Raw genomic sequence first — 13,469 nt, forward strand, 5'->3', positions numbered from 1 at the left:
AATACTGGAAAATACCCCAAGTGCTGAAGTATGAGGTCAGTCAACAGTTCTAGTGAGATGATATGGCAAAATCTATTAACCTAACAGCCTCTGGGTTACTAGAATGCTTGGTAAGTTTCCAATCAGTTAACAATTACTATATTAAGAACTTAATATATAAAGATCTTATGACTGGATAAAAAGATAGAAAAGAAAATAGTCCCTCACACTGAGATTTCTGTGAGTTTAAGGCTACCCTGATCTACATAGGGAGCTTCAGGACACTCGGGGCTACACAGAGAAACCTTATCTTGAAAAAACCAAAAAAGAAAAGAAAACCTTGCTGAATAGCCATGAAAAAGGTATATTAAGGTAAATAATTTAATAGGTTACAATAAGCAAATATGGTTCAGGATTATTTATCCCCAAAGGAAAAAGAAACAGTGAATCTAGACTATAAAAGGCTTTATTAGATTAAGTAGTTCAGTGAAGCTGCAGAGGTGATATGGGACAGAAATATTTTAGAATATTTCTTCTGGACAGAAGCCAGAAGTGTGGCAGATGCCTATAATTACACATTTGGGAGGCTGAGGCTGAAGTAGTTCAGGCCAGTCTAATTAAAACTGATTTGGAACAATAAACAAACAAATAAAAAGCAGAGGAAACTTTAGAGCTAAGAAACAGGTATATCAAGTGCAGTTGAATGTAATACTTAATTAAAGATATGAGCTGAAGGGAAGAATTTTCTCTGTGAAGTCCACTGGTGGAGTAAACAACTGAAAAAAGGTTTTAGGGTAAGAAAACAAAACAGTATTAATTTATCGGGTGCTTTAGTAATTAAATAAATTAATTTAAAGAGATTAAAGGAGTGCATGAAGAACAAGGAAATGGTGGTATGGTGGTGCATGCCTTTAATCCCATTACCGAGGAGGCAAAAGCAGGTGAATCTGAGTTTGAGGCCAGTCCAGTCTATATAAAATCCAAGGTCATTCAGAATTACATAATGATGCTTTGTCTTAAACAAACACCCCTAAATTTTTTAAAAAAAAAATTGAAAATTCTTATGATGAAGGAAAAGCAGAATTACTGAAAACCAGAACAAAATATATCTCAGAGGTCTAAAAGAGAATTTTAAGATCTGGTCACTGGTGATGTCACCATTATGATGTCAAGATTCATTTCCTGGGACTGGAGAGATGGCTCAGGTGTTGAGCAGACTGTTCTTCCAGAGATCCTGGAGATCCTAAGCTCAATTCCCAGCACCTACATGACTGCTCTCAACCATCTACAACTGTAGTCCCATGGTATCTGATGTCCTCTTCTAGTGTGCATGTATGTAAACAAAACACCCATATACATAAAATATATAAACAATTAGTCTTTTCAAAATATACATTTCCCACATCAATCAGTACTTTTCTGCAATTATGACATTTTAACTCAAAATTGTTGACAGTACTTTCATGTACTTAGGTACATGCTGAAAAAAGTGTGATGCAATCTTTCTGTAGCAAATGTAAATACACTGGATGAGTTCATTTGCTACTACAAAATAAATACTACTGAACTAAGTTCAAACAGATTTCAAGTGAACTGATAAGGCAGTTGAGCTCTAATACAAATCTAAACACATAGAAACTGATCTGTGTAAGTTTTGTTCTGCTTTTCTTTTTGAGACAGGGTTTCTCTATGTAGCTCTGGCTGTCCTGGGACTTGCTCTGTAGACCAGGCTAGCCTCAACCTCAAGAGATCTGCTTGCTTCTACCTCCCAAGTGCTGGGATTAAAGGTGTGCACCATAGCCAGTTTTAAATTAAGTTTGAAAGCAACTTAATTAAGCCTAGTAATATAAGCATGCCAATCTTTTTCTAATCATCAGAAAATGTCAACACACAAGATTTTAAAATTGAAATAACTGTTTCAAGCTGAAGCTGTTTTAGATTATATGTTATATATTTTGTAAAAGAAAACAGACTGTCAACAACTAGATGCAGGTACCTGTGCACATATGTGAACATTAAACACACAATAGTAGCACCAACAGTACCTTCATTTCAAAACTATATAGAACAGCCATCTGGGTACGGTAGGCCTGTTCTGGATACCGAATTCCAGACCAGTCAGGGCTACATAGTGAGACTTGCCTGAAAACAAAAGTTAATCAATTCAAAACAAAATACCTATAATATCTTTAGAAAAGAAACCCAATGGATAAATTTAGAAAAAATATTCTAAATAGATACAATTTGGAAATATTCCGTTAAATAAATGTAATCTTTATTATTGTTCGACTCCACTATGGCCTGTTACCATTAATAAGTATGACTCATAGTAACTTCTGTCATTAACTTTTCTAAAGAACCTTTTAAAAGGTGGGAGAAAAAGACTAAGCATGTGGGAAACACTAGGATAAGCAGCAGCAGCAACAAAATCCACGAATACTTTGCTCACTTTAGGCAATGCAGAGGTCCAGGGGACATTACTCGGTTGACACTGGCTCCAGCCATGGTGTTTAGCTGAACTTCAGAGACATAAAGTGTCACAGAAGATGACTGTAACCGTGTTTTGACAACTTCCAGTGGACATGTCAGAATAGCTCCCACTGTACCACCACATCTACAAAACAAACAAAAAACAAGAAGATCACAATTTAGGCATCTAATCAGCCAATGAGAAGATATATGTTCTTACCCAAGGCTCTAACCCAAAGGTGATGTGCAGCCTTACTAAAATTTAAAAATCTGAAGACTAATTTTTTCTGAAAGTTTTACTTACTTGACTGCAAATGAACACTTTTTATCACTACAAAGAACTGAGGGAACTATGGAAAGCATCCAGACCTGTTGTAACTGGTAGACTTGTCCTCACATCATATCAGAATAAAATGTGAAAAAATAAAACCAAACAAAAATTAAAACTGAGTTTATTAATTTACACACAATTGGGTAAAGGAAGATTTCCAGTGACAGCTGTTACTAAAATGATTGACAAACTGAATGAAGGCTTGAAGAGCTGATTAGCACTCCTTGCCCAGGTGTTACTTGTAGTGCTGTTGGAATCTACACCAGTGTTGGAATCATATCCCACCTTCCAATTTCTAACCCTTTAAGATCTCAGAAATAATTCTGAGCAGTAGGGCAGAGACAAATTACCTATGAATAATCATACTAATTTTAAGTACTCCCAACACTCAGAAGGATTTTACAAAAAACATAGTTTCAGTCACTATCTCTTACTTCCAAATGTGCAGGACAGGTAGAATTAGTGAAAAAATAAACAAAAGTCTTTTAATATAAAGACTGATCAGAGTAGCAATAAAAACTTTTAACAAAATATTACTTAAACTGGTTTAAAAAAAGGTTTTAACATAACCAATTATTCTCTTTAAATACAAGAGCAGGAAGGACATAGTACATAAGTACATAGTAGTTCACACCTATAATCCCAGCTCTCAAAAAGTTGAGAGAAGGCTAGGGAGATAGCAATAGCTAGATGGAAGAGAGAGGAAGAAGGAGGGAGGGAGGGGGGAGGAGAGGGAAGAAGGGGAGAGAGAAAGAGAGACACCGACTGCTGGGCAGGGAGTCTAATTCCCAGATGAGCTAGACCATCAGCTCAAGGATGCAGATACATTATTGCAATCTTTTCAACTGCAGACAAGAAAGACTTCCATGCCCAGAGAGAACAGAAGATAACACAAAAAAGGAGAAAACATCACACAGACTTCTCAATAACCACAAACAGACCTCTAGAATCCTAAACAAAGCTAACCTATCATACGATCAAAGGATACTAATGCATGAGAACGGTTTACACTTTATTTTTCTCTTGGACAGTTAACTACAATGAAGCGTTTCAGCTATAAAGAAAAAACAGTAGAAACTAGATGCAGGAACAAAATACCCCTCACACACTTTTTTTGGGGGGTGGATGGGGGAGTCACAAAAAGGTAAGGAAGTAAATTATAACCAATCCAGATGGATTATGATATGAGAACTCAGGACAAAAATCTCTAAAAGCAAACTAATAAAACTAATATATCTGACCATAGAAATTAGTGGCCAGGTGTGTGGCTTACGTCTACAACTTAAGCACTTGGGAAGCCAAGGCAACATCAGGAGTTCAAAGCTATCCTTAGCTACATAAAACCCTACCTCAAAATCATGCCAAGGAAACGAAAGAATCACATACAAGTATGAGTGCTCACATAAGTAAGGAAAAGTATATAAATGTAATATGAACTCATCGAGAGAAAGTGGCATTATTAAGAGAAGATAAGCATAAGAAACAACTACCCTTGCACATATTTACTTACATGAGGTAAACATTGAGCCAAACAAAAGAAAAAAGGTAAGCTGACTTAATTTTATTAAAAATTGTACTATAACTAACCACAATGAAAAGATAGAAATGAAGGAGGAATGGAAAGTGATACACTAAACTAAATTCCCATTTATCAGAATATCATACAGTAATTTAAAAAATCAATTAGAATTGTAAAAAAAATCTTGGGTTGGACTCAGACATCCACTACTAAGTAAGTGTGAAGTGAGCATGGGGAGGGGCTGGTTCTATTATCTTTCCTCAGCTTTGTTTTGTTCTTATCATATGCATCTATTTCCAAAAAATTGCTTTTTTGAGACACGGTCTCTCAGCCCTGGCTGGCCTGGGAGTCAGAGATCTACCTCTGCCTCCTATGTACTCAGCAACACTGTATTTTATTCTTATGACATCATCAACTTCGTGGGCAAGATTAAAGCAACTATGCTATAATGCATTTAGTTTTATGTCTAAATGAATGTGAGCACAACTAAACTATATTAAATATATAGCATTTAGCTCATTTATGCATCTAAGATGTGGATGGAACAATTATCCTCAGCTAAGAAAGTAGTTAGTGGAAAGGGCCTGAGAGTCATGGCACAGGCTTATAGTTTCAGCACTTAGGAGGCAGAAACAACTAAAAGTTCAAGGTAATTTTCAGCTACACAGTGAGTTCAAGCAAGACCAGGCAACATGAAGCCCTATCTAAAAAACAAAAAACAAAACAAAAAAAAGCCCAAATATTATTTTAGCCCTAGTCTATTCCTTCAGCATAAATTTTCATAAGACAATAATTAAATTTTTCAGAAACACCAATTTCCATAACCAATATAATCATGTTCTTTAAAATTAGCAAGTGAAGAAGCAGAATCACAAGCTCAAGGCCTGCCTAGGCTACTCCATTCTAAGACAAGGTCAACTTAGTGAGATCCCTCTCAAGATAAGAAGGTTGGAGCACAAAGCTCTTGGTTTACTTTGAAGAATAGAAAGAGAATATAAAATCAATACTAGAACTATCTCAAATCAAAACTAGCTGAAAAGCCTGTGCCCATGCAGAAAGTTCTAGAAGTAAAAAATCATCAGAAAAAAAAAAAAAGGATTCAAGGTTTTCTGACACTCAACTATCAGAAAAAACACAAGTAAAAGTGAAAACACACACCAGTCAGATGTGGTGGTACACACTAAACTTCCAAGACTTGGAAAACAGAGGCAGGTGGATTTCTGAGGCAGCCTGACCTACACAGCAAATTCCAGGCCAGCCATGGGTACATAGCGGATTTTGTCTCACAAAGCAAAGCAAACACACAAAAGATACAAAATAACAAATGAGAAAGAAAAGTCAATTACTTTCAAATTTCCCTGGCTGTATACTCTTGACTCTGCACACTCACTCCAAGTGCATTAAAGCAGGTCCTTAGGATTTCCTCTGACCCAGTGATGTAGCTGTAAGTTAGAGCAACTGTAGTGTGTCAGCCAATTAATTGGCTAATGTGAGTATTTTACTATTTAAAAGTTACAATGTAAAGTTATTTCTGTAAAACGCATTTGCTCTGTTTTCTTCACTGACAATTCCAGGGACGGAACAGCCAAGTTTGAGACCAAGGAGCATTAAAAATTCATTACAGCATCAAAAAATCTTTAAATTATGAATTTTACTAAACTATAAAATGGCATTATGTCTTTGTAAATCCAACGTAACCTCAACTGTTTTTTTCTTCTTAGTCAAACTACCTGGACCAATGGCTTAGAGGTTATGAGCACTGGTTGCTCTTCCAGAGAACAGTTCAGTACCCAGCATCCACACGGAGGTTCACAACAGTATGTAATACCTGTGGTGATAACTTGTTTGTACTCTTGACAAAGCTTGTCTGTAGATCAGAGGGCACAGCTAGGCACCGGTTAACCACAGAGGTCTGGAGGTCTGTACAGACAGCAAGTCTGAGGAGGAGGATTTCCTAGAGGCAAGAACTCTTAGGGCTGGTTGCTCTGCTTCTCTGATCTTTTAGTTTTCATCCCCTAATATCTGACTCCAGGTTTTTATTATTAAGAACAAGAACTCATGCCAGCTCTAGAGGATCCAATGCCTCCAAGGGTACCCGACATGCATAGAGTGTACAGACAGGTAACACTATACACATAATAAAGCTTATAGGCAATTATCGGGGAGTGGTGAGCACCTATAATTTAGCACTCTTGAGGCTAAGGCAAGGGGACCAAGAGCTGCAGACCTTTGTAACAAAACACTGTCATCCAGAAAGAGGAAGGCAGAAAGGGAAGGAAGGGAGAAAGGGAGGAGAAAAGAAAGGAAGAAAGAACCAGGGAGGAAAAAGGAACTAAAGGAGTAGACAACCAAGATTACTTAAGAGAAATAAGACAATCATGTATTCTATGCATTGATCTAGACTATCCATTGTTAATTTTAACAATTTTATATGACAATTAAAACTCTTCTATTTTGGTGTTTGTCTGTGTAGTAAGTTTACTCAGCTTACTTACAGTTGCTTCTGTATGCTTATGAACATGAGAGAAAAATTCAGGCATGCCAGTGGTCAACTACTTTAGTACCTTTACCAACCTCTTGAGTAAGTGGCACGTTTGAGTAAATCAAGCACAGTGTAACCAAGACACTGTTTAAAAGTACAAAATATCCCTTCCTTTTGTGGCTGGCATCAAAAGGAGGGATCCGCCATGTAGGCCCCAGGAATGGTTCGGGAGTACCAGGTGGTGGGGCGCTGCTTGCCCACCCTGAAGTTCGACAGGCAACCCCTATAGCTCATGCGCATCTTCGCGCTGAACCATGTGGTGGCCAAGTCCCGATTGTGGTCCCATATGAAGATGAAGTCATCCTCCGGGAGATAGGACACTGTGTAGAGGTGCGACCCACACAACGTGCCGAGAATACCAGGACCTGACCGCTGCTGGAGCCGTCAGACAGTGCTGCCCAGACAGGGGTGCCCGGCACTGTGCCCGGGCACACTCCATTAACATGATGAGGGTGGAAGAGATTTCAGAGGGCAACTGCTGACGGCTGGCTGTCAAGATAAAGTTCCCGCTTCCTCACTGTGAGTTGCGGCGCCAGCACAAGCCACGCTTTACCACCAAGAGGCCTAACACCTGCTTCTAGCCCGACTGAATAAAACTCAAGTGTCCTGCCTGGAAAAAAGTAAAAATAGAAGTACAAAATATCAAAAAGCTCTGCAAAAAGGCTGGGCGGTGGTGACGCACACCTTTAATCCCAGCACACGCCCGAGGCAGGCGGATCTCTGTGAGTTTGTTCCACAGAGCTAGTTCCAGGACAGCCTCCAAAAAAACAGAGAAACCCTGCCTTGAAAAACCAAAACAAAAAAACAAACAACAACAACAAAAAAAACTCCGCAACAGATCTTGTAAGAAAGCAATGTACCCACTGAGAGATTCAAATTGTTCACACATACATACATACACACACACCCAACAACCTCCAAAACAAAAGCCCCACAGGAAAAATAGGAGAGGAAATGGGAAGTCAAAAATTATGGACACAGTATAATAAAAATAAACCTCATTAAATAAGTATTCTATTTCTGGCCTGATCTTACAACAACAACAACAACAACAACAATAATAATTTCACAACAACAAAATCACAATATTACTCACTAAATGATGTAATAAACTATAGAGTAACTTGATAAAATTGTCTTTATACTACTTTATGTCTATAAACAGACAGACACACAGCATCTGAAGTATATGGAAAACTAAACCTTACTTAACATTCTCCTTTTTGCAGGCAACCAGGTCTCTGTAACTCAATTAACCCAACAAATGACCTTACAAATTCTGAATATTAACTCTGGCAAAAGCATGAGATCAAAGGGTACCTTAAAGAAAGCACGAGCCATGCACGTGAGTATATCATTCAGAACCAAGGTCCAGTGCTAGCCTGTTTCAAACATTCCTATTTAACTCCCTAGTAAAAGTCTTCTGGGATCCTGATGTACACACTTGAGTGTACAGCATTTTAGTTATCAGGAAAGGAGCTCAAAGGCTCCGGTGTTAAGAAAACCCTTGCCTAAGAATAAATGTCACTTGCCGGGCATTGGTGGAGCACGCCTTTAATCCCAGCACTTGGGAGGCAGAGGCAGGCGGATCTCTGTGAGTTCAAGGCCAGCCTGGTCTCCAGAGCGAGTGCCAGGATAGGCTCCAAAGCTACACAGAGAAACCCTGTCTTGAAAAACCAAAAAAGAAGAAAGAAAAGAAAAAGAAATGGGTTAATAATTAAGAGAGAGCTAGCCAATAGAAGTCCAAGCCATTGGCCAAACAGATTATAATATAAGCCTCTGCATGTTTATTTGGGACTAAATGGCTGCTAGGCCAGGCTGGACAGAAACTCCATCTACACTCTATCAATTTCCTAATACACTGATTCTGAGGGGTTTTGTTTTGTTTGGAAAAAAAAAGAATAAATGTCACTCTGAAAGGTTATTCTTGGTTCTTTTAAGGTATGTTGAGTGTAATCCAAAGAATACTATGTGAGGGAGCCCAAACAGTCTACAAAGACACACCTCTTTCGTGAGTAAAATAAATCTCACAACTCCTAGTGTACATATAATCCTATCACGATAAACAAACCTAGGACTAAATTACTGCAACAATAAGCAATTTCGATATATAAATTAGACATTCTCAATTAAGAACATTTCCACTATAACCTGCCTTGAAACACTACATGCTTATTACTGCCAGAATATGATTCAGAACAGAATTTATGTATTACAGAATCATCAAAACTTTCACAATTACTTGTTCCTCATTTTACATGTATGAAAATGTTTGACCTTAAGGGAATTTTTTTTTGACATCTGTATTGTTTCTATATTTTGCTATCACCCATTGTGGGATTCTTTAGGAAGGAGGGAACAAACTGGTATTTTTGGATCCCACAAAAAACCCTCCATTCCAGCTCTCAACAACAACCCAAAAACAAACAGAATGGCCTAAATTCATAAGTATTAATAAACACAAAGTGATGATCCTAGTACAAACTGGAAAAGTAATGCATTCCTGCTAACATTTTATATAAAAGTGCACTCTATCTTTAACAAAAACTGCAAAACATGAAACCTGAACACAGAATAACAAACGCTAGGAGCTACAGAAGGGCCTGCCTTAAAAGAGACGTCAACTTTGTTTTACAGGGGAAGTGATTAAGATTAAAGAGCTTTGTCTATTAAAATATCTATGGTCTTCTAACTTGCAGGTGTAGCTAGATCTAATTAGAAGCAGAAATCCAATAACAATACATCCTTACTTTCCCTTACCACTGCCGCCCCCACCCCCAACCCCCGAATACACAAGAGTTTAATAAAATGTTTTAAAGGCCTGGGGATGGAGCCCTGTCCTGTGGTGGTGAACCTGCCTAGCATGTGCAAAGTTCAGGTACAGCAGAGATTTAATTAGCCTTTTCCTGGCAGTAAACATTTCAGAAACATGAAAAGCAAATTCACAAAATTAGCAGTTGTTTTAATGCCAGAGTAGTGGAGGGTTAAAAACTAGTGAATAGCAAGTATTGAATTAAATGCGTGCAACTAAGGCAAGTACTGTCATTATTAGCAACAGAATTCCCATATATATTAACTCAAAGCAAACAACCGCCAAGAGAATGCCTATGTATTCTTTTGATACTCTTAAAGCGATTGATAAGAAATCAAACCCTGGTGGTTTGCAGCTACTACTTTATTCTGCTATATAGACTAGCAAAAGTTAATTCACTGTAGCTGTTTGTATGACTGCGTTATAATCTCACAGATAAAAAAAAAATCTTAACGTTGTTCTATGTATCTAAATAATTGGGAAGGAACATATCGGATGGAGGAACAAAGTTGGCTCAGCAAAATGGCTGTGGCGTCAGCAAACCAGACTTCAGGCTCCATCCTAATCCTGTGCACATATATAGTTAAATATTCATCCAAGTACACGACTTCTCAAAACCCACCCCTTCTCCAAAGCGACGAGTGCACGGAGGGCTGGTTTTCCTCCAAACAAATCAAAAGACTTCAAAGTCGCTTTGCAACGACGCACGCAACCGAGACAAGCTAGGGGAAGGAAAATTTTTCCAGAACTGGAAATAACCTCCAGGTACCGCGGGTGAGAGAGCACAACAACGCCTACCCTTCCCCGACGGCGGCGACAACCGCCGGCAGCAACCGCGCAGCGGCGGCCGGAAACAAGGTCGCCCGCAAACGTGGGCTACGTGAGGCCCAGGCGCGCGGGGCGAGGAGGCCGAGGCGGCTCCCATTTTGTCGCCAGGCCGAGCCTCCTACGCGAGGCCGGGGTCCGTGCGCCTCGGCTGCCGCGCAGGACCGACCGACAAGCTAGGCCGCGACTCTCGCCCAGCCCCCGCCCAGGCCCGGCGTGGCCTCCGTGGGCCCGCGGTTCCGCGCGCAGCCACCACCCCGCGCGCCCCAACGACTTACCCCCCAGCAAACAGATGCACCAGCGTGTCCCTCTGGCTCATTCTCTCTTCTGCATGTCCTCCGGGCGCACAGGCGGGACGCGGAGCCAGCAGCCCGCCGCAGGGGCGTGGGCCGGGAGGGGACGCCAGGGGAGCCGGCGGAGCCGCAGCTGCACAAGGGCCACCGGCGAGCCCTCCCGGCGGCGTTCCTGATTCAGCGACCTCCGCCAGACTGCGCAGCCTGAGTCCCCGGGAGCCGAGACGTCCCTACATAAACAGAAGCTCGGATTGGCACAGGCCTCGTGACGTCACGAGGCCCGCACGCCCCTTTCACGTGATCCCACTGGGCGCTCCTGAATGAAGAGCCGCGGGGCAGGACGGGAGCGCGTGCTGGAGGGTAGTAGGTCGACCTCGCCCTCGCACCTGATCCGCTAATCCGGAAGGCTGGCCGGCCTGCCGTCGCCACTCTACCTGCGCAGACCCGCTGGGACAGTCCGGAGTAAGAGCCCAGCGAGCCAAGGCCACAGCAGATCCACTCTGCGAATGTTGTGGATTTAGGGCTGAGCCATTCTGCATCCTGTGTCTGCCTTGGAAATCGCCGAATGCTTGGGAAGAAAGGCGTGTGCTCCGATACTCGCGTTGCATTCTCACACACTGCACAGTGCTAAACCTGCCCGTTAAACCTTGGTCTTAAATTGGGATCTGTAGGGGAGTGGCGAGATAAATCACCAAACTTTTTGTCAGGGGAGGGATGCAAGGCCCCACTGTGAAACTAACCCTGAGGCTCTCTATGAAGTTCAGGTTGGCCTTCAACTCATGCCTTAGCCTCCAAAGTGGTGGGATTAAAGGCGTTCCAGGCTCTGCGGAACATTCCTGTGATGGAATGCTAACAGAATTCCTGACAAGTATAAGGTGGAGTCATGTGTGTGTGCGGGCGGAGCGGGGGCGGGGGGGGGAATCTTCAAAGTGTCTCGAGTAACGACAAGTAGATTAATCTGAAGGTTTACTACAGGAATAAGAAAACTACTTATGCCAGGCGTTGGTGGTGCACGCCTTTAATCCCAACACTCGGGAGGCAGAGGCAGGAGGATCTCTGTGAGTTCAAGGTCAGCTTGGTCTCCAGAGTGAGTGCCAGGATAGGCTCCAAAACAATACTGAGAAACCCTGTCTCGAAAAACAAAACAAAAAGATAATTACTTATTTTATTGATCAAGACATGTTTCTTTTCTTTTTTTTTAAGATTTAATTATTATGTATACAGTATTCTGCATGCAGGTATGTCTGCAAGCCAGAAGAGAACCTCAGATCTCATTGCAGATGGTTGTGAGCCAGCCACCATGAGGGCTGGCTACAAAACGTACAGACTGCAAGTGTTCACGCCACAGTAGAGGACTGGGTGGATAAAAATATTTAAAGAACTTCAACAGTGCTGACTTAAGTGCAGTGATATTGTGTTCCTTATTATTATTATTATTAATTACTATTATTATTATTGGGGGAGGGGCACGTGCAGTCAAAGTGCTTTGCCCAGGGTTACCTAGTTTGTTCTAGAAGAGCTCGGATTTGAATCCAGGAGAGTCTGACTTCAGAGCTTTAGTTGTTAAAATAATAGCTGTTTACTAGAGCAGAGAAGAGAAGAAAAATGGGCAGAAGTAGAATAACAGACTCAAAGAGTGATAACCCTGGCCTAATGCCAAAAATTCTGGCATGACATCCAGTGGGCATTTCTTTCTATCGCATAGCAATTTTGTTGAGACACAATCCCCATAACAATGGTTGTTAAAACATGTGGTTTGATGGGTTTTAGTATATTTTCCTGGTTGTGCAACCCTCACCTGCCAAGTTCAGGAATGCTTCCTCACCCCAGTGCAACCACGGATTTGTTAGTAGTCACTCCCATTCTCCTCTCCTCCTCCTCCTCACTCCAAACCACTGATGTATTTTCTATCCCTCTGGTTTTGCCCGTGCTGCACACCACATACAAGTAAATAATACAACGTGTGGCCTTGGTGAATTGTAGCATACTGCATGGTGGGTGATTCATTCCCTTTCATGGCTGATATCTCTTGCTTGGCTCTATCACAATATGGCTTATATTTAGTTGATGGCCATTTGGGTTGTTTCCACGATGAGGCTATTCCCAAACGCTGCAGCTGTGGACAAGTTCTACCTTGGACATGTTTCTGTACAATAACAGTTACTTGGAGATGAGTGACAAGTCCAGTCTTGCCATTTCCTTTTCTGTCTCTCCTAGAGGCCACTGTGGAAGCAGACTCTGACCCTGCACGTTCTGGCTAAATCTGGGTGCCGCCCACTGGGGCACAGCTGCTGAAGTCCACAGGGACTCAGGCCTGAACTAATCGCCAAGCTACAACACTATAATAACCTTCCTTATCTCTCCAGAATAGAAAACCTCTTCAACAAATTCTTTCCACATCCCCCTTTGTGCTTTCCTGAAGTTTTGTATTAGGACTAGGTGAATGGAAACAAAATGATGCTCCCATCAGTTTACCCACTATTCCCAGTTTCTACCAAAAGGGCTTCTGGATGTTTGGTCACAATTAGATGAGTACCTCAAAACAAAGGCCTCAACTTCCTGACTAATAACGGTTTCTAATTTTAATTGCTAAAGAGTTGGAGAAAGTTCTTTCTTAGTAGCTATGGTGGTAAGGTGCAGTAGAGCCCAGCTAGAAGGATGCCACAGTGTTAATCTCTTACTTATTTTTCTCTGTTATT

At 41.1% G+C, this 13,469-nt stretch overlaps 1 protein-coding gene and 1 pseudogene across 1 annotated transcript in view; one reads left to right on the top strand and one right to left on the bottom strand.

Moving 5' to 3' along the window:
* Window positions 1-10,983, bottom strand: part of Slc25a36 (solute carrier family 25 member 36) — a 28,237-nt gene extending 17,254 nt beyond the window's left edge. The window contains exons 1-2 of the mRNA XM_027410900.2: window positions 10,756-10,983; window positions 2,429-2,593 (exon numbers count right to left, since the gene is read on the bottom strand). Of these exons, the coding sequence (XP_027266701.1) occupies window positions 2,429-2,593; window positions 10,756-10,796 (206 nt within the window). The 5' untranslated portion in view covers window positions 10,797-10,983. The remainder of the gene's footprint in view (window positions 1-2,428; window positions 2,594-10,755) is intronic.
* Window positions 6,986-7,421, top strand: LOC113835177 (annotated as a pseudogene).
* Window positions 10,984-13,469: the final 2,486 nt, after the last annotated feature.

The sequence above is a fragment of the Cricetulus griseus genome, chromosome 4 (assembly GCF_003668045.3).
Source record: "Cricetulus griseus strain 17A/GY chromosome 4, alternate assembly CriGri-PICRH-1.0, whole genome shotgun sequence".
Taxonomy (NCBI): Eukaryota; Metazoa; Chordata; class Mammalia; order Rodentia; family Cricetidae; genus Cricetulus; species Cricetulus griseus.